General features: G+C 40.1%; 1 protein-coding gene across 1 annotated transcript; it reads right to left on the reverse strand.

Moving 5' to 3' along the window:
* Window positions 1–8,513: 8,513 nt before the first annotated feature.
* On the reverse strand, window positions 8,514–13,573 carry TRIL (TLR4 interactor with leucine rich repeats). The gene has a single exon (XM_080578586.1). It carries the CDS (start codon window positions 13,112–13,114, stop codon window positions 10,823–10,825), a length of 2,292 nt encoding a protein of 763 aa, XP_080434712.1. The 5' UTR covers window positions 13,115–13,573; the 3' UTR covers window positions 8,514–10,822.
* Window positions 13,574–26,785: the final 13,212 nt, after the last annotated feature.

Raw genomic sequence — 26,785 nt, forward strand, 5'->3', positions numbered from 1 at the left:
TAGATACAAACAGATGTTTCCTTTTGGTAGCTTCATTTTCCGTGTGATATTCCAAGAAATATAATGGGCGTAGCTGAATCACAGATGAACATTTTCCAGAGATTAATTAGTTTCACACAGTGTCACTAATAATGAGAATATAACTATCCGGTTGGAAGAAAATCAATAATTGATCTGTTTAATCTGACTCCCGTTTAAATAGACCACCAATTCTTCTTGATATCCAGAACTAATTTTTGCAATGAAAGCAGGAAAAGAGAAAGACTGGCTCATATTCAAGTTTGATGTAGATGCACTAGAATTAGAAAAAATTGGACTGCTTTGGGATCCATTGTGCTACACCATTTTGGTATACTATATTTACACTGATAAACTAAACATTATAGGAAAAAACAACTTAATCTGGAGAACTAGTAAACAACTGTGTTTTTATGCTGTAAACCTGTAGTCTAAATTTGTTAGTAACATATAATAAACACAGTTTTAACTCCATCCCCACTTTTCTCCACAATAATCCCCTTTCCAAAGTGATATTTAACTTTATGTAATTTTAAATGGATGGTTGATAAAAGTCTTCCTGGATATATTGAGGAGGTTTCTATCCCCTCAGGAAAATATATACCATTCTGACCTTTCCAGATGCGAAGTGCTTGATCTTAAGAAGTTTATATTTATGGATTAGGCTTAGTGACTTCCATGGAAAAGATGAGTCAGCCCTACCCAGGAAAACTCCACTTACTTTTCTGGAAGAGTAAATTGAGAATTTGAGAACACAACAAGGGCAGAGGAATTATTAAACAAAAATTATTTAAAATGCTTCAGCTTTACAGTTAAGCACATAAGGCATTGATTCTAACTGCTGACTTCAAAACAGACAGAGGTCATTACCTCTGTCTTTGGAGTTCAGCTATAATGACCCTGTTGCTGCAGTCATGACGTTTAAAAACTTGATAAGTCAATGGAAGAGGGGGCATGGATAGGGCCTATTACACAGCAGGAAACAAACAAAACAAGAAACAATCAAAAACAAAGAAAACAAAAACAAAAGCAAAAACCAACCCCCAAAGGGTTCTGAGAAATGCAGGCTAATGCCAGCTGTGCAAAATAAGAGCAGTGTCTTTGAGTAGAAGTATGTTGGATTTGGAGATCCTCTGTAGGATGTATGAATTACTTTTGTTTTGATTATTCAGATTTATGAATAAAAATTCAGTTTCTGATTGTTTCTGTCTGATTCTGAACATTTCAGGTCAAAAAGGCACTGTCTGAAAAACACGCAGCTACCCAATCTCTTTGATGTGAAAACCCAATCAGGTGATAAAAGCCCTAATGCTGTCCCGGATGTCAGAATTTTACCTCCTTCTGTAAAGAAACTTAGGAAACGAGTTTCATCCAAAACGGAAAGATCAGAAACACAGAACAGGAGAGCTCTGACAGCTATTCCCCTCTCAAGAGAGAGGCAGCAGCCTTTCAGAAGAATCAGACCAAATTAGAGATCACTCGGTCTGTCTGCCTGGATTATTGTCAGCCGACTGGTAAAGCTTTAGGCAAGAAACACATTTTCTGAATTCATAATCCTTTTCCTCTTGTACTTTGTTTGTATGACATAAAAACAACATACAGTACGTGTACTGGCTGCTCTGGACAGAAAAGCAAACTGAGTGACTACAGTATTCAGGACCTGGTCAAAACACGGCGCAATAGGTACAGAACTTGTCACCTCATTACAGGTCACAGAGAAACAAAATGCAGCTAACCATGATAAGGGGATAAATGGGGAAGGTCACACCTGAATTTGGACAGCTATCCATGTAATGCTCCAAATGTTGAATTTGAATCCCTCCATAAGCCTATACTTTGCATATTTTCTAAGCCATTGTATTTTCTAAGCACCTGCATCTTCTCAGACACAGTAGATGCTGAACATTAAGACATATTTCAGATGGTTTTGCTGTAGTAATCCAAAAACCTCTAGCCAGATAGAGAAGGTAATAGAACAGGAGAGAAGACAAAGAATATTTTGGAAAAACAAACCAAACAAATGAACAAAATGGTCCTACAGGTATAAAATCAGTGCTAGTGATGTCTTGCACATGTTCAAATTTGGTTGAGTTCCTAAACTGAACAGCCAAATGATGGCTGTTCTAAATAATCATGACCCCAGGACGATGGTTTTATCCTGCCACGGTTGTACTATGTTTGTAAAACTCTAATCCAGCAGTTATTTACTACAGAGAAAAAAAATAGTAGGATAAAAAAAAAAAACATTTTGGGTGTTAGAGTTTGGTTCTGTTCAGGACACTGGGAAAACTGTTAATTCTCCTGTTTCATAAACTACTGCATAACACATCCTAGCAGCTTGTGGATTAAGATGATTTTCTATCATGATATAAGCAAAAAGGCTAGCAGTAAAAAGCTGTAAGTGAGAATATCAGCAGTTTTCCAGGTACCATTGTGCTAATTGGAATGCTTTGCACTTTTAGCAGGTTGCATAAAAACTCAATTGGACTGAAGTCCAGGAAAGCCCCATTTGCAAGCGTACATTTAAACAACAAATGCCTCCAAAATCTAAGGAGGTCTGTATCATTACAAGCTAACAGCTTGGAATTCATTACTATTTTCTGGCTGGGACATATTCTAAACACCTCTAAATAAAATATATGAGAAACAATTTTAACTGAATAAAGCATACCCAGTTGCATATTACAGACACCTCAAAGAGCTGTTAACACCTTCAGCAAACTGCCTGTTACTGAAGTCTGTACTGGCTTTTAAAGGAAAAGTAAGGAGAGGTTGTCTCTCAAAAATGTCATCTTTTTGATGATGCCTTTAGTGCAAAGCCTAGTATCAACAGCTCTAAACTCAGCTTAGGTCAATATACCTAGTGTTATAGAATAAATACAGCTCCTAGCCATCCCAGAGAAGAAGATGTTGATCCCGAATGTCTTTTCCATTTGAGCCACAGAACTGGAAGGAAGAGATGTCTTCAGTTCCCACTGGACCTCTACAGTCTCAGGTTCTTGGCGATACATCCGGGCAGGAAAAACAGAAGCCTCTGCCAGCAGAATCCTATCAGTGAGATCACAGTGAATCGTTCCAATCACAAATCATTCCTGAATAAAGTAACTTCCGTTTAAACAGGAATTATTTAAAATTCATGTATTCCCTCTTCCTCTTTCTCAGAGCAGACTCCACTTTAGACAGACGTTATCTCTACTTCAAATCAGATAAAACAAATAAAAATATCTCAAAAGAATTATTTCGCTTACTTGTTCCTTACTCAGGGCCTGGTCTCCACCCCTTCCACATGCTACAAAACCCCTCCCCATGCCTGCAATCAGAATTTATGATAGAATTATGTGGGCTAATCAGAGGGGGAAAAAATAAATTAAAAAAAAAAAATCCCATTATGCAGAATTAAAAAAAATAAGCTAAGAAAAAAACAACTGAATGGATATGAGGCTGAACAGAATGTCCCTAATCTGGTCTACTGAAGGAGAAAACCTTATGCCAATTAGTGAGGTGTTAGAAGTTTCTGCTGCAGCAGTAAGAGCACTTGGGCACAAGCCACAAGCAGCACTGAAGAACTGCCAAATATTTTAAATAATAAGTAGGTCTTGTTAGGCAACAGGAGGAGATGCAGGAGTTTGGTTTGGGGCAAAATGAGTTGCTGTGTGCTTATGATAATGTCATAAGCAATGAAACAGTTTGGTTTGGCATATTTGGGGTTCAGAATTAGCAACCTACCACAGTGATCATGAAAGATGCCCCCTCTTAGATAATTATCACCCAAGAAAGATGTCTCTGTGCCAGTTAACACTTAAGTTCTCACCAAGCTGTATTTTTTTTTCTTTTTTTCTTTTTTAAGACAAACACTGTGTTTTAGAGCACATCTCTGCAATACAATCAATTCTATTGCCACAGACCTGCTGATGGTTACCCATGTTAAGAGTCTTAAAATCTTGTCACTCTCAGAGTGAAAGCAGAAGCACGATCAAGCTGTTCCTGAAAAAAAAATAATACTAATACACCTGCCATATGTGCTGAATGACACTCCAAATTATCTCATAAGTCTAACACATGAGACATGCCATTTATTATTCTCATTCAAGATTTAGAGTGGGATATAGTAATGGCAAATAAACCATGTTATCCTTCACATACAGCAAAATATTTTTTTTCTGAAAGTATACTTTTCCTGAGTATATTCCTCTAGAATAAAATTGTTTCTGACCTTTGATGTGATAGATATTACCACTGAGTGTTCTCCCTTATTTCAAATAATTTTATAGTAGTCAGATAAGGGGTGCTACTGTGCTAAGTAACTTCAGTGTTTAAACTGAATTTTAATTTCAATATTTAAATACAAAGCGAGATAGAAGGAAAATTAATATCAGTGGTAGGATGGTAGATATGTCAACGGTAAAACAACATATTAAGCTAATGGTTGTACTAAAACATGAATTTGGATGTTTGAAAAGAATCTTTCTCACTACCAAGATGAACTACAGAAGTTTAACAGTGTATCTCTTAGTTTAAAAGTGACAGCACTGACACCATCTCAGTGAACTTTTCTGTATGCAGATAGGATATGTTAATATCCCCATGTAACACAATTTGTTAATAAAATTCCAGTCTTTTCTCTAATTGGCAACATATTGAATAAAATATTCATATAATTATTTACAACCTTCCTACCTTCTTCATGTTGCAATGAAAGAGAATACCTTTCTTGATATAAATCTAGCATTCAGGTTTATTTTAAAGACGACAACCCTGAAATATTTGTCCCTTAAGAGAAAAATCAGTTTCTTGGTGAGAACATTTGTTTCATTATCTTTCTGTGTGTGATTTTTATCTATTATACATATCCACATCTTCTCCAAATATTCAAATGACTTCTAAACATTCACTACAACTAAACAAACATATACCAGGCTAATGACAATGAAACAAACTTCATACAAGTTAATTAAATGAACCAGGAAAAAGTCTGGCTAAAGTCTGGCCAAAGTCTTGACAAAAAACTTATCTACTGCATTTCCTTAAAATTATTGATTCAGGTCTCATAATCAGGTCTTTTTTTTCCAGACTGGTGTGACAAAATAAAATTATCTATACCAGACTAGACTGATGCATAAGAAACTATATTACAGTAATACATTTTCCATAGTGAGAAAGCACACCCAGGGCCCTGTGTGTACATTTCATTGGTCAATTATTCTCACAAAATTACAAAAATAAAACCCTAACTTTACAACCTCTGAACACTTGCTACATTACAAAGTGGTATACATGACTGACAGATTGCTCTAAGGTTTGTTCAGAGTCTCTCTTTGTATAGGACCTACATGGATGGATCTCTGAAGAGATATGAAATATTTTGGAATATTGAATATACAAAAAAATGAGCTATATTGAAAAAACATTAATGATTTGAGAATATGTTTGTCTGAACATTAAAAACATTTTGGTAAAGTAAGGAATAGGATGACACCTATTTATCTTAAGTCAAAAGACACCATTTATTGTATTAGCTAAGCAGCAACTTCAAATGAGCTTTGAAATGAAAAAAACAGGTAACATGTTAGTAAGCATTAGTGCTTTTAACTGTACTACACTTTTTTTGGTAGCACTCAATAGGTTCTAAAAATCTATGTACTTGGGGACCTCCCATCTCTTGCCTAGTAACTTATTTCTGTGATATGAAGTTATTACAAATAGATTATCGAATTAAAAATAAATGTACTTTGAAAATCCAACAGCAAGAAGATACACATCAGATTATAAACAATCATAAATTCTATTTAAATTGTCAGATTTTTCATTGTTAATAAATATCCTTATTATGTTTTTTAGGCAAGTTTTATTCAGCTATATATTCCTACTGTATTATTCATTTTAATTCTTATGGCCTTGTTTGAAAAACAAATGAGATATAGAATTATTTATAAAAACATATCAGGGAGCTTTTATATAAATAAATTCATCTACAATGATACTAAGATAAATATTTGTGTTCAAAGACAATTGACTATTTTTCTATGGGAAGTTAATTTCTATGGGAATTAAAGCATGCTCTTGAGAAAAGTCAACTTTTTATGGAGAAAAACACAACAGCAGTATTTGGACAGGCTGCCAAATCTATGCTATATTTAGAATGGAGCAAAACGAACAAATCCAGCACCCAACACACACATGGTTTCCTTACATTTAGCCCCAATTTCTATGTAACAAATATCAGATTATAGATAACATCTATAGCAACTCCTCTAGAAAGAGTAGCCCAGATGAAAAATGAAGTACATCAATGCATATACATAATTTGGATAATTTGATTTTAAAACTTTTTTTTAAAGCAAAGCTTTGCTTGTGGACCTCACACAACATATGTACATCATTGATGGCCAAAGAAATATGAATTAGTGTGAGTAGCCAGACTTTTGGAATTGAGATCGTATTTCTCTTACTCACTGAAGTAGTTTACTGCAAGTACATAATACTATGAAAACAACTGACTTTTTTTTTGTGGACACATTCACTGCAATTTAAATGCAGGTTTACTAGTTACATAAATATCTTGATGAAATTGCAGTAGACTATTTTTTTTCCCCTCCCAGTTCCTCACTTTCTAAATCTCTCCCAGGAAACAACAAGAAGGAAAAGGCAGAAGAGACATATATAGAATTTAGCAGGTTCCTTCTTGTAAGAGTAATAACATGGTTTAAATGATGGTATTTCAAAAAGTGGCATTCACAGTGTACTGTGAAAACTGAAGATAGCACTGCATAAAGAAATCAATATTTTTATGAAACCAACTGCGTTACCACAGATTCTGATAGTCAAGCAGATTTATTTTCGGTACCAAGGGGTTTTCATGCACATCTAGACCTTCACTGACACAATTATAGCCTTGCTCTCTTCAGGTTAGAATCATAGAACAGCTTGGGTTTGAAGGGACCTTGTTTCTCTCTAATCACTTCACGATGTCAATGTTTTTAGGATTTTGTACAGATGTTTTAAGTGTTTTCAGTTTACAGATCGTTAATGATTTTCCAGTAAAGGTATGGACTCCTCTACACAGGATGTTAGTCTACTGAGAATAGGGTGCCAAGACTTCCTGAGACTGTTTAAGCAGCTTCATGTCTTTGCTTTTTCCTGCTTCTGCACTACACCCCCACTTTTTGTCACTACCAATACTTGTGCAAGTTGAACAGGATCAAAGAAACCAAGCTGGCTTAAAAGTAAAAATTAAAATTAAAAAAATAATAATAAATAAATCAGGGAGAGGGAAGGTACTAGGAAAGGTTATTTTCCAGGAGGATTAACTTTAGAGTTCACCTTCCAGCTGCACAAACAGCTGTGCCAGCTGCTGGCAGAGAAGGGTCAGGGATTGCGGTTGGGACCAGGAGGTGGGCAGAGGCTGCCAAACCAATCAAGGCTGCCAGCAGAGAAGCCCTGGTACCTTTGGGGACTTCCCAGCAGTAGCTCACTGAATTTGACAGGATAAGATGTGTGTGATTTTCAGTCTTTGATACATAACATGCCTGGTAATTACTGGGTGGGAGAAAAACACTCAGTTCACACTGCCCCAGACTGCATGGACTCCTGGAGGGAACAGGGCAGTAAAACTCTGTTTCTGATCAAAAAAGAAACATTTTGAGCACAAACTGATGGCAGTCTCAACCATTCAGAAAGGGCTGTTTTTACAGTCGTTCTTTAAAAAGGACCATCCTTTAAAAAGGATACAAATATATATATAAATACTACTGGTAAAAATAGAGCCATGCAACATTACTAACATCCAGTTATTGAATGTCACTGACATTTCTCCTTCCTCAACCACCCGCTAGTGCAGGCCTCCCTGAAAAAAAGTTGTAACATCTGTACACACAGCCTAAGTATTCCTAGAGTTACAGTACCTGTGACTTTTAAGAAGTCACCAGCTTCATTCTGTTAACCAACTTTTTGTTGTTGTTGTTACGTAGATCTATGTATTTACTTCTCTTGTTCTGGAAAAAAGAGTCACTTCATTCTAGCACTTCTTGAGAGGTCTGCATAAATTCAAAAAGACATAGTGAATTCTTAATTAAACAACAGGTGTATGCTCAATATGACATTTATATCATTAGTCTGATAATACTGAAAAACACTTAGGAATGTAACTTCCAATGAGTATAAAAAAATGATATTATCTCAAAGAATCTTCATTTCCTATTTAGTTTAGAAAGGATTGTTAGTTCACTGATGTAACAGTATCTTATTAGTCCATCTTAAGCCAGTGGTCTGTCTGTCTCAGAACTGAAAATTTTAATTCTTTTAACGTTTGCACTATCCTAGCATAATACAAGAAAAACAGAAAACATGGTGTATGGCAAAAAGGCAAGAAAAAGTGAACTAAGAGAAACTCTGAAGAGCTGCAGTCCTAAGAAATATCAGTCCTAGTAATATCAAGAAGTTACAGCTAGTCTATACATCTCATAATGCATCACTCTTCAGTCAATGTAAGACACCAGTTTTCTTTCAGCAAATGGATTTATTGACATAACTGATTATAACCATATACAGCATCTATGCATCTCCCATTGGAAGAATATCCAGTGATAATGTTAGTGTGACACACAGCTTTACTCAATAATTCCCATTACATTTTTAACAACAAACAGTGGTGTAATTCCATAGATTGTCATAAATGGCCAAAAGCACCCAGGTGTCCAAAAGAATAACAGAAATGTAAGATTCTTACAGAAGAATAACACCTGATTCTGGATTCCTTCAGCTGAATGAAATTTAAATACTGTATCTATGAATTTTAATCTACACGCTGGCAATTGAGTTTGGCCCTTGATATTCATGAAAACTGCTGCCTTTCAAAAATGAAAACCCGAAGGGCTTTTTGCTACTGACTCAAGAATTAAGACTTAACTCAGAAATCTCTCCATTTAAAAGGCAAAGATTAAGGCAAACTATTCCTACTCCCTCTCCACTCCTCCTGATTGAATAAAAATCCCTCAGAACTTTAAAGTTTTGTCCTCTCCATTCAGCCACTGAACTCCAATTGAAGGGAACAGTTACTATGGTGTCTTTTGTAAATAGTTGTAAATCTCAAAGGAAAGAAAAAAAAAAGGAAAGAAAAGAAAAATAAAACTCAGAATCATCTACTTGCAATTACGGTAATAAACAACTTGTAGTCACGAACATCTCATGTCAGCAATGAATGCATGATATTGAGATGAATGTCTCCATAGTCCACTAATCACTCCCTTCAAGCCATTCAGTTGCACAAGAGTTCATCTGAGGTTGCACATTAAATTCAAAGGAGCACAAGTAGTATCAATGGTCTCAACAATTGTCTCAACAATTTACCAAACTCCACCTAAAACATTTGCATTTAAAGTGTAACCACAGTTTGGACCTTTCTTAATTAGCTCATTTCTAGACCACACAGAGAGAATTATTTATGTAAACTAAACCACCATATTTAATAGTAACAGAACCACATTCTGTAAATATTTAGGAAAGTAAAAGTCCAAGAAAGTAGAGAGCAATTGATCATAAAATGATTAGCATTGCTCAAAAAGGCAAAAGTCCAATTAAAACAAAACAAAACAAAAAAACCCACACAACTCAAACATCATATACTACTGCATGAGGGTTTAACTTCAGCACTACTCACTCAGCTACACAAACCACAGAATCTAGATTAAGATACAAAACTGTTTTATTTCACAGTGAGGTACATAAAGCTTCTAACTTTAGTAGGATAAGGCTAAGAGAAAATTGCCTGTTAGGATAAAAACAGTTTCACATTTCTGAAATATCCTCACCTATTATTGTATGTGAAGAAAGGCACCAATATTATTTAACCATCAACAGTTTACTTTAACCACTCATTTAGAAATGAAGATGGATTATTTGAGCGTCAGTGATCTACTGACCATCATGGACCCAGAGAACTAAAGCACACATTCATGTGCACAAGTACCAAGCAGTATTTATTCAAAAACAATCGAAAAAATAGCTCATTTGTAAACATATTACAAAACTCTGTTAGTTTTTCCTAGTGGTGTCAGCAATATATTCCTGTAAAACTAATCAGCTGCATTATTGTTTCCCGTTTACAAAAAAGTACGAAAACACACTCGCACACATTAAATTGCCTCACATTCAATTTGAGTTAAAATGGCACAGCATTCAAACCGTCCAGCACAAAACATACATTTCCATCATCCCTCTGACTGACTTCCAGCTTGCACAGTTCACGAGTAGCAATGTTAAAAGACACTTAGTCCACATTTTTTATTAGGTGCCTTGAAAACGTCAGTTCAGACCGCCCTTGCGTGGGGCTGGGCTGCTCATTGTTAACTGCCATCCCAACTGCAGTCTGAAAAAACCACCTGTAAAAGATGACGCTTAGACGTATGGCTCTGAGTTGGCACAAGGGAGGCACCAGCTGCTGTTTGCTGCAGCTCCCGACGGTTTGCCCTCCTCACCAAAGAACAGTTACACTCATGGTCAGGGCTTTTGTCTGGGTTAGTGATGATTTTTGAGGAAACGGAGACCTCAGAGGCGACCGAGTAAGCACGTCTCACAGCTGGCCCCTGTCCCTGCCTGCGGTAAGGGCCAGGTGGTGGCTGAAGGCAGCAGCAGTGTCAGAGCTCTCCCTCTTGCAGGCCGCGACCCGCGGGACCCGCACCACCCCCTCATGAACCAACAATCGCCTCACCATGCTGACTACAGCTCCCAGCAAGTCTTGCCACATGGCAGCGCCCAACTGCCACCCTCCTCCCTCACGGGGCATGCCAGGAGCTGTAGTTGGGCAGGCTCAGTCAGCGAAGCGCTGCAGCAGGTGGTCATCGCCATGCCGGGCTCCACCGCTGCTGTCCATGAAGCGCTCGCAGGGGAACTCGATGAGGTCTGCCTCGCTGAGGGCACAGGCGGCACCACGGGGCGGCCGGTGGGACTGGAAGCCCGAGAAGTCGGCAGAGACACCAGTGCCCATGGAGCGGAGTGGCCGGCGAGTGGAGTAGAGCTGCCGGACGTGGACAGGGGCCGCCTTCCGCCGCCGCCGCCCCAACACCTTCTTCCGCAGCAGGCGGGAGGCCCAGGCCGCCAGCGCCGCGAAGAGCAGCAGCGCGTTCACTGCCAGCAGCACCAGCGTGAGCAGCTGCTGGTCAGGGCCGCGGGGCCCGCCCGACGCCGCGCTGCCCTCGGGCAGGGTGACCAGCCCTGCACAGTGGTCCCGTGGTGCCACTGGGCATACACGGCCACCAAGAATGCCCTCGACGCAGACAAGGTAGGGGGTGTCTGGGCGGAGCTCCCGCAGGGTGGCGGCCGGCTCCCCACGCTCCGGCAGGTAGACGAAGCGCTGGAACTTGACAGCGGCACCAAAACGGTCAAAGAGCAGACGGAACCGTGCTGGGCCCAGCAGGCGGGGGCTGCGGTGCGGCCGCACAGCCCAGCGCACCGTCACTGAGCTGGAGCCCACTGCCTCCACCGACAGGTTGCAGAGGAACAGCTTGTTGAAGTCGCATGGGTCGGACACCAGCGGTGGGCCCCCCGCAGACGGTGCAGAGCGGGGCTTGCCGGCACGACGGGGCCAGGGTACGCTGGGCAGCGCCGGCCTGGAGGCTGCTGGGCGGGCAGGCAGTGGCGGAGTGGGGCTTGGCACAGCCGTCACACCTATTGGCACTGCCACCTTGCCCTCAGGAGCACCCAGCAGGTGGGCAGTGGAGGCAGATGGCGGTGCCCCTGGGGGACCGTGGGGCAGCACCATGCCACCGCCGCTGCTGTTGCTGCCAAGTCCCTCAGCAGCTGCAGGGGGGGATGCAGAGGAGGGAGAGGCACCATCGAGGCAGGGGCTGCCATCAGGCGGCGGCAGCAGCTGGGCATCCTGCAGGTAGTCAAGGTACTTGCCGGCCAGGGTGGGCGGCAGGCTGCACTGCACGAAGACGGTGAGCAGGCGGCCCTGGGAGTGCCAGGCCCCCAGCCAGTGCTTCAGGCCATGGAGGCGGCAGTCGCAGCTCCAGGCATTCCCCTCCAGCTCCAGGCGGTAGAGGGCTGGGCTGGAGGCAAAGATGTCACCAGGAAGGGTGGCCAGCGCGTTGTCTCGGAGGCTGAGCTCCCGCAAATGACCAAGGGGGCCGAAAGTGGCTGGGTGCAGGGCAGTCAGCGCGTTGCGGCTCAGATCCAGCGCCTCCAGGCTGCTCAGCGGCTCTAGGAGGGCAGCGGGCAGGTGGCTCAGCAGGTTTCCCTCCAGACGTAGCTCCTTCAGCGAGCCCAGCCCCGTGAAGGCATCTGGTGCCAGGTGAGACAGTCGGTTGCCACTGAGCGAGAGCTTTGCCAAGCTGGGCAGGTGCTGGAAGAGCCCCCCTGTCAGTTGCTGCAGGCTGTTGCTGGCCAGCAGCAGGGTGTGGAGGGAGCGCAGTGGTCCGAAGATGTCCGGGTGGCGAAGGGAGCTCTGCTTGTTCCCAGACAGGTCAAGGAAGCGCAGCTTGGCCAGGCCGGTGAACGCACCGCGGCTCAGCCAGCGGATGCGGTTGGACTCCAGGTGCAGGTAGAGTAAGTTTGGCAGCCCCGAGAAAGTGGAGTCACCCAGCGAGCCCAGCTCGTTGCCGTCCAGGCGCAGCTTGACAAGGCTGCCGAGGCCGGAGAAGGAGGCGGCGCTGAGGCGGCCGATCTCGTTGGCGTTCACGTAGAGGATGCGCAGCTTGGCCAGGGCGCTGAGGGTGCCAGGGGCCAGCGCCGGCAGCAGGTTGTTGCCCAGGTAGAGCTCCTCCAGTCGGCCCAGGCGCTCAAAGGCCTTGGGGTGCAGCGAGCGGATCCTGTTGTACTGCAGGTCCAGGCGCTGGAGCCCTGCCAGGCGGTGGAAGTCGAAGGCGGAGATGTTGGCGATGAAGTTGCCCCCTAGGCTGTAGGTGAGGATATCCTGGGGCTCGGCAGCCTTGGGCACGGAGCGCAGGCCCCGGTTGGTGCAGAGGAGGTGCTGGTGCTGCTGGCAGTCGCATGGCTCGGGGCAGATGGGCTCGGCCGCGGGCAGCAGCAGGAGGAAGAGGGGGACGGAGCCCCACAGCACCCGCTGCAGCACCATCAGGCGGACCCGGCGCGGCGCCCCCATCCCGGGACGAGCCGTGGGCAGCTTCCCCCAGCGGCTCGGGGTCTCTCCGGCATCCCACCGCTCCTGGGCGGCTGCTAATCGGCCCCTCCTCGGCTCCGCGCCGGGCCGAGCTCCCCGCCGGGCAGGCAGGCGCCGGGGCAGCCGCGGCTCGCCGTGCCCGGCACCATGGGCTCCCGTCGCCCGAGCCGGCCGTGGGCAAGGGGCGTCGGGGAGGGCTGCAGGCTGCCTGGAGGAGCGGAGAGGAGCCGAGGGGAGGCTGCCCGCTGCTCCGCCGGCTCTCCCGGGGGCGGAGAGGGCGGGCGGAGCGCGGCGGCTGCGGGGGGGAGAGGCGGGCGGAGCGGGGAGCTGGAGAAAGACGAGCTCCGAAAGTCGCCGAGAAAACTCAGCGGAAATTCGTACTTCCCACACTGCGTGCCCTGGGGGAGCGGGGGATCGGATGGAGCGGGGGAGAGGGAGGACGGCGCGGCGGGGAGTGGGACGGGGCGGGGCGGGGGGGAAGCCCGCGGCCGGTCCTGGCTCTGCTCAGCCCCGGCAGCGAGCAGGGGCGCAAAGTGGGAAAGCAGGAATTGGAACCGGCTGTGGCTGCCTCCCAGCCACATGGGCTGCAGATAGAGCTGCTCATCGGGGAGGGGGAAGGGAAGAGAAGGCAACCAACCCCCTCCCCCCCCCCCTTTTTTTTGGTTGTATTTAGAAACCTGACAAAAGCAATAGCTCCGGTTTACCCCAGATTAAGGACTACGTTTTGTTTTAAATAGATGGCGATCAGAGGACTAAACCACCTATAGTACATCAGAGTATGAATTTTCATTCTTCTTCTGCACTAGCCTGCCTGGTAGATTCCTGACAAAGCTGCCAGTGAAGATGCAGTTGAGCTCCAGCTCCATGAGAGGCTCTTCAGTGATTAAGATGCTCTTTAGAAATAATTCCCATTTTAAAGAATCTTCTCTCTCAACAGCATACAAATTCGGAGGGAAAGGAAGGTGTCGGAAAGCATACAGAAAGCAAAATAGGTTGTGTACCCATCCATTCACTGCCTTGCCTTTTTTTCCTATTGACATTTTTTTGTTTCCTGAGATGCTGCCAAGGGTGTAAATGAGTGCGTAAGGGCAGGAGGAAATGAGTAGATATGAAAACTGTATAGGGTTCTCAAAGATGTTGAGAGAAAGAAGATAATGCCCAAAAATATCATGTTGCAAATCTAATAAATACTTTGGAAACTCTGTCATCATGTCAGCTTGTATCCAACTGCATGCGCTTTGAGTACACATCTAGACTAACGCACTGTACAAGCCATGCTCCTTCCTCTCCCCAGAAAGAAGACGTCAGATAGCTTTCATGGAAGCTGCGTTTGTAGTGGCAGGGTCAACATGAGCAAATAGCATGGTACAGTAGTTTGTGCTGAGGCCCTGTTGCCCACTTGTAGAGAGGCATTTCTTTGAGATAGCTTTGATTTAGTCCTGTCTTCTTGTTGGAGAATATGAAGCATGCTCCAGCTCTGCTTGGAGCATGAAGCAAAGCATTCTACATGGAGGTGATCAGCAGATTTGCTTCAAAAACACACTGTCAGGCAGAAGAAACCTTGAAGAGATGGAGCAAGTCAAAGGAACATCACTATCAGCATATTGATTCTTAGCTCTTATGGTTAGTTGAGGCTGAGCCATATTGAAGGGGAATCATTTCGTAGTGGTAACTGCATTGTACTGCTGTGGGAAGTCATATTTGGGGCAGGAGAGTGGCATTTGAGATAATCTGGGTGAATTTTACAGCTGTCTTCTGAAATCAAGTGAGTAGTTCTGAACTGTAACTTGCTCCTTGGGAAAACCCAGTGTACTGGAATACAGTTGTTGCAAGGTGAGTTGGCTAAAGGGGATTTTGAATTTAAAGCTAGATTTTTTTTTTTTTTTGTGAGAAATGACAGTTACAGTAGGAAGACTTGATATGCTAGAAGACTAACTGAAATATTAGCTAATTATACCCAAAAATCTGCTTATAAGGAAAGGAGTCATAGTATACTGCATCAAAAAATAAAAATTTCCAAGCAAAAATGGTGGAGGTTATAGCTGTCAGTTTCCAAAACCTGCTGACTTCTGAAAATTTGTGCTGCCATCTTGTCTTCAAACAAGCATGTTCTCAGGTTAACTTTATTTAGAATAGTGTAGTAAATTGTAGCCACATAGTTTTCTGAGGATGAACAAAAGTTTGCTTGTTGAGTAAAGTGGAAAGTTTGTGGTTTGACTATTTGTAAAAGCTTTATTTTGAGCAGTACTTGCTTAATTAGTAAGGCATTTTTTTCCTGAAATAAATCTAAGCAAGTTTCACATGAACTTTTTGCTGTCCTTTTTCCTTCTTTTTCTACATTACAAAAGAATCCCATCCAGCATCTGTGCATGATTCTAATGCCCATGGACTATGAATCCAGATCTTTTAGCTCATTCTCTTCCTTACTGAATGTGTGTTCACTTGCCAGGTTTTTCTTTTCAGTATCTATCACATCATGTCTAATATTCAAGACAAAGTAGAGTGTTTTCTCTACTACAAAGACTGTTTCTTTCCTCGTTCTCAAAGCCATTACAGTACAAGAGTGTACATCCTGTCCCTCAAAGTTTTGTTTAATTGTAAGTAAAGCCTAATCAAGTAATGATTTTTTCCTCCAACAAATTTGGTTCACTGTGATGTACTGTAAATAATGAAATTTGAGAACACCATTCTGTATAATGGTATGCTTATTTTTGGTTCCTTTGGGTTTCTCTTTTGAAACATGCTCAAACTTTTAAGGGCAATTTATGAACTGTCCTTCCTGTAGAAGCACTGTAGATCTTTTTCCAGTCATGCGTCATTGCAAATACTAAAGGTTTAAGTCAAATTATGTCTCCTGCAGTGATATTGCTTACAATTTAGGCATTCTGACACTTGACCAACACTATTGTTTTCACTGGGTTTGGGGAATTATAAGTGACATAAATTTAATTAAAAATAAAATAAATAAAATAAAATAAAATAAAATAAACACTAGTTTATAAAAAAATAAACACTAGAGAATTCAACATGCTCTTGATCTTTCTCTGCTAGAAGCAGAATAAACAAATACAGTGTTTTTTGCTGATTTTTTTTTTTCAATTCAAGTAGGAAGTTATTCAAAATACATTAGGAACACATCTGTTCAGAAAAAAAATGCCACATTTGATTTCCTACTTTGGAATAGAACTTCCAACTGCAGTAGTTCTTATTTCCTTATGCAAGCACACAATAACATTTTTAATTCATGATTGAAAAAAAAATTATCTTTTTTACTGCAAACTGAAAAAAAAAATCTGACTGTGTAAAAATGGTTGGGAAGGTAATTAGAAAGCAGTATGTATTTGGTAAGGTTATCTTAAAGTGTACCTTCATGATTAAGATTTTAAGTAAGAGGCCTTTTAAAGGCCTAAAACAAATAGCAAAAACAGAAGTGCTGTGCTGTCTTTCCACTGTTACATATCTATTCCTTTGATGATTATGAAGGAACTGATCTTAAATCAGGTTTTGTTTCATAACTAAACAGTATCCGTATGGTTGTTATACCTAAGACCTCATTTGGACTTCTATGTCAGTTTTTGATTTTTTTGGGGAGATGTTATATGTGCACTGATTAGAGGGCTGGTGGTTAAAAGCAGTGAATACATATTTGTGGGAAGAATGCAAAATGGAGTAAAAGGAGCAGTGTCCTTAGTGTGGTGTATCCCAAGATATCCTGGGACTATGGCAATATCCCTGTGAGAAGCTTCCATTAAACAAGGAAGAATTACTATTTCTTGATTCCAGAATAGCAGAATACTCAGTGCCAAACTGGTAAGTTTAAGGACTAATACCTTAAATTAGCTTTATGTAGTTACCTGGAATGGTAACTAGTTATGCAGAACTGGAGCTTTATCTCTCAAAAGAGGAATTTTCCATTGGTCTGTATAATTCCTCTACCCACTAAACGTTACAAGGTGTTCTCATCTGTATTTCTACAAAATGCTTTTTGAAGTGTTAGCTTTAACCTTTATTTCTGACTGAGCCAACTGACTTCATAGCAACTCTAAATGATTTGACTTTAGTGTCAGAATTCTCATTTAAAACAAGACAAAAAGCTTTTGTAAATTGATATATGGGATGCATGTGTTTTCTTGGTTACAATAAAAAAGCTTAATTTGCAGTTGACTTCCAGTGTCTCTGGAGGTTGTGGTATACTTCATAACTCCATGAGTCATGCTAAGTTCCTCCAAGGATGTATAAAGAAAAAACAGACTGAACACTACACCTTTGCTGTTTTCTAACTGATAAAGTCTTACCATAGGAATTTATAGTTTTTTAAGTATCTTTGCTTTTCAAGAGAGAAAAACATCATGGAGCACTGCAAAATATTAACAAAACAGTTTACACCATCAGTGCGACTTTGTTAGCTGCTCCTGCAGCTCATGAATTAAAGCATCTTTTAAGTGGTCATCATCTTTTGTGCTATTCTGTATGTTAGTGCCAGTAATGCAAATACCATAGTGTAGGAAAATACAAGAATTCTAGTGCCAAATGTGCTATTCTATTCTTTTTTCCTTTAAAATTGCACAGACAGTTCATCTGTGTTGTACAATTTATGCTGGTTGCACTTACAGTGGTAAATCACATTTTATATAAAACTTTTTTCCTGATATGGTGGTTTGTGTTCATTTATAATGAAATGTCACTTGTGACATCCAGTTCTTCAGAAATAAAACATGACTCCCAGGCCAATAGTTAATATTATGTACTTGTTCTGCTGCATGGAAAGAAAGCTACCAGATGTTTAATAGATATCTGGTCCTATTATCCACAGAGGCCTGTGGGCTACAAGGCTCTGATGACTGCAGATATCTTTAAATCTTTTCAGCTAAACATCTAAGTATTTGTGTTTTTTGACAAAATGCTAGTCTAGATGCGCTTTCAGAATTGTGTGCATGTTTTGTCAAACAACCCAAACCCGTTGAATTTCACAAAGAATAGGCTGTGTTTCTTAGACTTCCTCTGGGCAGGTAGTTCCAGTATTTTGTGTTAGTTACAGCAATTGATTACTTTATGTATATTAGTTTACTGACCAAACAGTTTCAATTTTTTTTTCTTTTTTTTTTTCCTTGGATTTCCTTGTGTAGGCAGCGTAAAACAAATTGCAGCTGAGTGCCCTGGTAGCATTGTATTCACATGTTCTGTCTGCAAGTGAAAATAAACTATCTCAATCTATACAGTTAAATGCAAATTGAGGAGTGAATGTTTGTTGCTAATATTAGTACTTCATAACAATAAATAGACAGGTAGGTATCTGAATTCTGATGTGAAGCGATCTCTGCCAGCATGGATCATTTATAAATTAGCTTTCATGAGTTATATTGGCTGACTCATACTTACAAAGGTCTAACTGATTGTTTTAGCTAATATATTTTGCATTAGCCAACACTTTCTTCCTGAAGGAGAAACTCTTTAACAGAAGTACATACTTTTCATGTTGTTCCACATCTGTGACAGGAAAAGGAGAGAACCCTACTTCTGTCAGGATAAGTATGGTGTAATTTATGTAAAACAAATGCTTATGTAGCTTTTGTAGGGCCAATTAGCTGTTGCAGTGTCTGCAATTCTTTCGCATGATTATCTGTTTATGCACTGAATCTTTGCAGTATTGTTAGGCTAGTTTTTCCATAACTGGGTAACAAATCAGGCAAATGTTCTTGCAAACATTTTCTTCTTCTCTTTCTCCATAAAAGGATATGTGTACTTAATGGCAATCTCTTTTATATTGGGTAATGCGCTCTTGCCATGTTTTAGTGTGATAGATACTCTTTTCTATTCCTATCATCCCATAATTTGGAGAGTCTGTAGGAAAAAAAAATAATAAAAAAATAACACTTGGATCAGAGCTCCTTTTGCTAATTGGTAAAACGTGTTCTGATATGTATGCAGAGAAACAGAAAACATTCACTGGTTGGCGTAATTGACCTGTATGGATCAGGTTAGAAAGGTTCTCTCAGTGTCATTCAGTCCAGCTTCCCAGCTAGATCAGGTTGCTCCGAGCTCTGACAAGTCTTCAAGAAAGGAGGTATCAAAGTGTCTCTGTGCCAGCTTACTATAAAAATTTTCATCACCGTGTGGTCAGTGTTTTCCATGTTACAACTTTTGTTGATTGCCCCTGTAACCTCTAAGAACAGTCTAACTTAGTCTTCTTTATACCCTTCTATTAGGTAGCTGAAGACAGCAAAGATGGGCTACAGCTAAGCAAATCCTTTTTTTTCAGCCCCTCCTCATACACTGACATGTTTCAGCGCCCTGATCATCTTCGTGGCCCTACACTGGACTTGCTTTAATATGTCAATGTCTTTCCTGTATTGGGGTAGACAAAACCCAGGGGCCAGTGAGGTGATGAAGCGACAGGAGCACCTCTCTTCTGAGGAGATGTCAAGAGAGCTGGGACCGTTTAGCCTGGAGAAGAGAATGCTCAGGGGGATCTCATCAATGTGCATAAATATCTGAAGGGTGGGTGTAAAGAAGAAGGAGCCAGACTCTTTTCTGCGGTGCCCAGTGACAGGTCAAGAGACAACAGGCACAAAATGAAATATAGGAGGTTCTGTCTGAATATCAGGAAACATTTCTTTTACTGTGAGGGTGATGGAGCACTGACACAAGCGTCCCAGAGGTTGTGGAGTCTCCCTCCTTAGAGATACTCAGAAACCATCTGGACATGGTCGTAGGCAGCCTGTTCTACATGACCTTGCAGGGGGTTGGACCAGAAGACCTCCAGAGGTCCCTTTCAATCTCGAGCATTCAAAAATTGGGTCCAGTACTTCCATATGCTCATTAATGCTTAATAAAGGGGAGTACGCACTTTCCTTGACTTGCTGCCTGCACTCTTGCTAATCCAGCCTGGTATGTAGTTGGCCTTCTTTGCTGGAAGGACACACTGCCCACTCATTCATGGTGTTCATTTTGTTGTTTGTTGAGGGCTCTCGTGTCATTTTCAGCAAAGCCGCTTTTTAGCCAGCCTAGATTGTACTAACGTATGGTGGTTATACTGTCCCATGTGTGGGAGTTTACACTTGTCTCTGTTCAATTTCACAAGGTTTCAATCATCTTTTTTCTCCAGCCAGATGAAGTCCCTCTGAAAAGCAGCCTTGTCCTCCAGCATATCACATGCTTCCCCATATGTTATCATCCATGAAGTTGCAGTGTGCACTCTTTTCCATTGTGCAGGTTATTAATAAGGGTAATAAAGAGTATTAAAAGATTTTAAAGAGTGGGTAAATATCCAGTATTGGTACTTGAGGGATGTCCATAGTCACTGTCTGCTAGTTGGACTTCATAGCACTGAATACAGCCCAGACTGTCTGAGAGTCTAATTTTTCATCTGTTGTATCATCAGTTATCTAACCTGTGTCTCACCAACTTTTCTATAGTGATATTACAGGTGACCGTGTTAAAGGTTTTACTAAAGTCAAAGTATTTTGCTCTCATTTGTCCACTGAGCCAGTCATGTTATAAATCAAAGGCATTTAGGTTGCTTAGACACAGTTTTTCCTTGATGAATACATACTAGATGTTTTCAGTAACCTTTTGATCCTTTATGTGTTCAGAAATGACATGCAGGAGGACTTATTCCATAATCCTCCTGGGACCAGAGGTGAGGCTGAGTGCCATGTAGTGGTCTGGATTCTTAACGCCCTCCTTGAAGATGGCCTTTCTCTAGTCATTGGGAACCTCTCTCAATTCCCACAGTCTTTTGAAGGCAGTAGAGAGCAGTCTTGTGATTAAATCAACCAACTCAGATGTAGCTTGTCTGGGTCCATGGTCTTGCATATGTGCCATTAGCTTTAGTGGCCCCCGATTTTATCATCCTTTGTTATGGGTAATATTTCACTTCCACAGACTCTGCTACTAAGGTGAAGGAGCTGGAAGACCTAAAGAAAACCCTTACCAATAAAATGGTAAAATAAAAAAGGAGGCACAAAGGCACTGAATACCTCAAACTTTTCCATTTCCTTTATTATTGGGTCCCCTGCCCCACTGTTAAGAAGTGGTCTCACTTTTTATTTAGGTGGGGTTTTTTGCTTGTTTTGTTTTGGTTTGTTTGTTTTTGTGCTGGTATTGAAGCCTTTCTCATTTTTGCTTTTCTTATCTGTAGCTAGTTTTGGCTCCAGCTGTTCTTTGACTTTTCATGTCTGTATCCTTGTATACTCAGGCAATGTCTCCCTTTCTCTAGGTAGTCTGATCCTGCATCCATCTTCTCTCATTCCTGCCATACTTGCTTGGCTTCCTGAATGTTAGAAATGACCATTCCTGTGCTTTGAAGAGGCTGCACTTGAAAATCTGCCAGTTTTTCTGGGTTTCTTTGTCCTTTATGCCAAACAGATCTCTGAACAAGGCAAGGTCTGCTTTCTTGAAGACCAGGATTGTAATTGTTGTAACTTGTCTTGCTCATTTGACTCAGGCTTTAAAACTCCATGTATTCTGGTTGCTGCAGCTAAGGTTCCCTTCAGCGCTGATATCCTCAACTCATTCTTGTTTGTTCATGGAAGCAGATCTAACAGAGTACTCAGTTTGTCAGTAATACGTATCAAAAAATTGTCATCAACACTTCATCAACATGTGCTCTCAATGCCTGTTTCATAACTAGTGTACATGAGTCTTAGGTAATTGCAATCTACATGCTGGACCCTGAACTGGAATGACTTAACATAGCTTTGATGTTAATGGAGCCGTAACTCATGTGTTTTCACCCAAAGATCTGTCCTCAAGTCCTAGATTTTTTTAGAGAAAAAAAAAATATCTTGAAAACAACTAAGAAATCATTTAAGCATTTAAGCACATGACTAGGTTATGATGAGAAATACTGTCTGGATCATCAGACTAAGTCATCTGCTAAGACAGTAAAGTGTCATATGAGTCCTTTCACATCTTTTCAAGAAATTGTTTGTTTGTTTTTTGTTGCTTTCTTTTTGCTCCTTTTGCTGCTACTGAGAACATTCTGACAATAGTAGGCAACCTTCCAATTTCTGACATAAATACTTCCTGTTTAGTATGCATTTCTTCTTAGGGATCTAAATTATCATTTAATATAAAAAGCTGTACTTTTCTCCTGGCATTTTAGTATTCTGATATTTAAAGAGAGCCCAGTCCAATCCCTCCTGGCTGTTTCGCTGTGATAAACAACCTGATCTAGTTTAAGCTGCCTTGGGCAGATAGATTCTTGATTCCCCTGCAGGTGCCAGTGTGTCTCGTCCCCATTTGAATTACTCTGTCTTGGATATAAATGATAGAAATCTACACGCAACTCCAGATAAAGTCTTTGTAGTGCCTGAAAAGTATTTCATGTGCTTAAAATTGTGTTTGGTTTGATATCACTTAAGGCCATTTCATTCTGCCCTCTTCACTAACTTGTCCATTCGTGGTCATATGTCAACAGTGACACCTCTAGATTTAATTGAAAACTGGCAACTTTTTTGTTAGTGCTTCTTAATACCACATTTTTGCTATATATGGCAGCATGTGGCATTATATATAATATTTTTAAGTGAAAATTAAGGCAGTAAGGCAGCATTACATAATCATTCAGTCTTAAACACTGAACATTTCTATATAAACTGACCTGTGGAATATGCATGTATTTAGGGTAGCAGACATAAACATTCTGTCTTTCTCATAACACTGAAGGCAATAAACCTTTTGAGCAAAGAAAAACGTATTTTTAATCTTGTATTGCAAATAGTTCTGTGCATACACTTCATTTGTTTGTAGACTTTTTCAAAACATTTACAAATTAAAATTAGAGGACCTAGAAAAACACAATAGAAGCAAAAGCACTGCAGCCCTTGCATTTTTCTGTTTTTATAAATATTTGTTCTGATTACAGTGTACCTAATGCCACATGATGAAATGTCGTATTGGATCAAAACTGTTGCTCGTGCTGTAGCTGAGAGTCATTTAAAATGGATAATTTATTGGTAGTATTTGATTATACGTCACAGTACTGAGTTACAAATTACTACTGAATATGTTTCAGTTAGCTGAAAAAAAAGGAGTAAGTGATACCACACAGCATTGAAAACAGAAAAGATGTTTGCTATGACACATAACTTAATGTGTAGAGCTGGTGAGGAAAGATTTATAAGAATACCTAACATAAATAATAAGGTGCTCTGATATTCTCAAAGTCTAGGAACATGTAAGCTAGATGATAACAGTGTAAGGTGGAGCTAAAAGTGGCTGGAAAACGTCACCTGACGTGCACTGAAAATTACTCTCAAACTTGCCAGGCTTATCAGCTTTGGTTCTGCAAGGATTTATGCTGTGTCTGCTATGTAATATTATCTCTCGTTAAAAATCTGGATGGTGGAATAGAATATCCTCATTTGAATTGCTGGTAATGCTACGTAGAGGAGGAGCTACAGATATTGGAGGATAGGGTCAGAGTTCAAAATTTACTTGACAATGAACTGGTCTATGGAAAAAAGTATTTTGTAATGCCAAAAGGAATAGTGAAGGGGAAAATGCAGACAGGGAGGGCAGCAAGGATGATTAGGGTTATAGCAGTTTTGATAGTACAGGAGGATATGTAGCCTGGGGCTCTGTAACTTAGAGATGAAACAGCTGAGGAGATCATGAATGGTACAGAGAGGAAGAATAGTAAACAATTCCTAGTCACAGTAGAGTCATGGAGCGCTGACTGCCAAAAGCTGAGAGGGCATTTGAGGGGGAAATAAATCCCCTGCTGCTACTAGCTATGACTTTTGGGTTAGCTTGTTGGTTTGCTTAAAACATGCTAATGATCATTCTTGGTAGCAAGCTATTAGGATGTATAAAACTTCGGTTTTAGGTTTTCAGTAGTACATGTGATAGTACTAATTTTGTGATGTGCATGCCTGTTTTATTCACCACTGTAAATAAGAAGTCTTATCTTAAAAACATACTGGTGGGACAGGGTGGTATTACTTTTATTTTTGGCGTGGTTAACCGAGGAACTGAGCTCAATCATTTTTGAATTTGAGAGGCTCACCACCTGTTTTGTAGTCATTAAAATGTATGTAGTATTTAAATATTTAACACACAGCTTGTGCTAACTGAAGTTGCACTTTTAATTTAGAGGTCACTTCTTTTGAAAAGCAGACTTCACAGATGTTTCAGATTAGACAGCCATGAAATAAAGGACTCCAAAATTGTGGGAGCTTGTGGGTTGATCTGCGATAAAGACAAAGATAGAGTCTGGTTCTCTATGGTAGCATTTAAGTATCTGAACTAAAAAAAATCTTTTTCTCCTTAACCCTTCCAGTTCCTGTCTCCTGTACAGTTTGACCCTCATGTACTTCTGCTAACAACCTCCTCAAGCCTTTGCATTTCCTTGCCACTACTCCAAGATCCCTGCCAATTTGCAAAGAGTTCTACAATACTTAATATCAGAGTGTACGTTAAATATATGTACATAAATGCTGGTAAACTTTCACGGCAACCTAAATTCTGGAATTTCCTGATCTTTATCTTTTTGAATCGTGGTATATTTTAAAGTCATTGTTACATAATTTTAACATTAAGTTCTTAACATTTAAATATTCTAATACTACTGTGAACTGCAATGGCACTGCTTTTTTCTTATATATTATATAAAGAAAATATCTAAATATTAAATGTTTTTCTTTTCCATATCCTCATGCTTTCCCAGGTATCACCTGATGCTCCTGTTTGAAAGTTACACTCTTCTCTGAGTTCTGAAGTTACTTGGACAGTAGGTACTGATTTGTATTCTAAACCAGATGTTTTCTCTCTTTAAGAAGTTTTATGTAATTCTCACGTAGCACATGGTTTTTAGAATATAAATTTCTGTAGCCGTATATATAGTTTTTATTTCTGTAGACTTCTGTAATGCAATTAAAAAAACATAGAGTCTTGAGAAGTCTTACGCACCAAGTCTGTTCAATTAGTCATTGTAAAACTATGTGTCAAGAAAAAACTAATTCAGATCAATGCTGGATATGTAGATATCTGCATCAGCACTGTTCTGTTGGGGTTGTTTTAACTCATTTTTATTTTTTTGTTCCCTTCCCAGCTCTGCTTTTTATCATGATGGATAGTATTTGTGCACAAAATCAGGAAAATGAGCATGTACCAAAATTAACATTCTGAAAGTAATAAAACTTAATGGAAGCCACATCTGTGATGGACTGCTTCTTAACAGCAATCTGTAGGATCAGTGCAAATATATCATGTTACAGATATCTTTGTTCTTAATCAACATAGGTTTCAGAGGCAGAGGAAGGGAGTAGGGACAAAAGGGAGAACTACAGACATAGGAAAAGAATCTTTTTGATTTATATATTTTCTGATATTTTCAGTTTACTTACATTCATTCTGATCTTACATTTTTAGACCATAGTTTATTACTTTTATTGGCTTATTTGATGGTCCTTATTGTTTTATCAATTAATTTTATATTACAGGACATACTGTTGATTGTAGAGTACATTGAGGAGAGGGTGAGTTGGAGGTAACTGCTCAGTTTTCATTACTATATCCACAGAATCTAAACTCTGTTTTCTTGATTTTATTACTAAATACGAAATGAAACATGTGTGAATAATGCCAATAAGACACTTGCTTAATACAGTCCAGTGCTATCCAGCCTCAAAATATGGAGACGGATACACATAAACATACACATTTTTTGTAATGGAAAGTTTTTAATTTATTTGCAATAGTACAGAATGTTTGACTTATATTGATTTCTCTACCTCAGTGACTCCTCTGTTGAGCTGAATATAAATTATAGTTTGGGCCAGATCTTCAGTTGGCATAATTTATTATAGCATTACTAGTTTTCTTTACACCCGTTAAAGTACTGGCCCATCAACAAGATACATTTTTACTCCTGTAAACATTTTAAAATCTTCTATACCACAAAGAGTTATGTATGTGGCCAAATTGCCATAAAAAAAGTAAAATATGTCCAAGTAAATAAGGCTTTTTCTTTTTTCAGTGATTACAGTAACTTGTTCAAAAGTTGAAACATGATAGGAAAGATGGAGAAAAGATAGTTACAACTTCAGTTATAACATTTATTTTGTTCATACTGAAAGACAAATGATGATATGAAGCAGGTCATTCATTAAGATTTACTAGGGACTTCACCATGTATAGTAACCATGATACAAAGTCTTTAACATACAGCATGAATTAGTGATATCATATATCATATATACACCATGTATAGTAATAGATTTAAGCACATTTTTAAAGTTTCTAATGGAAGATAAGCAGCATCTAAACTTTGTGAGATAAAAAATCTCTTCTGATTACTCCCTTAACTTCAAAACTGAAAGAAGTTCCTCCCCTCTCTTTCACTGATATCTGCACTAAGAACAGATTTATTCTTAGTTGTTCTCTCCAGCTTTCCTCTTGGAGACAGCTTTCCTTGAAATAACCAAAAACTTTACTTGAAATTATGAAATTATGAAAACCATGGGATTGTTATTTTCATATTTGACCTATCACATGAAATATAATTTGTGTGTTAAAGAACTGTTACATATTTGAAAGGTGATCCTTCTCTTTTCCTACTAGTAACAAACAGTGCAATTTTATATTATGCCTTAATTATGAATACAATAGATTTAGAAATTTGCAAGTTAAAAGTAGCAAACTCAAATA

The sequence above is a fragment of the Anser brachyrhynchus genome (genome assembly GCF_964034855.1).
Source record: "Anser brachyrhynchus genome assembly, chromosome: 2".
NCBI classification, from domain to species: Eukaryota; Metazoa; Chordata; class Aves; order Anseriformes; family Anatidae; genus Anser; species Anser brachyrhynchus.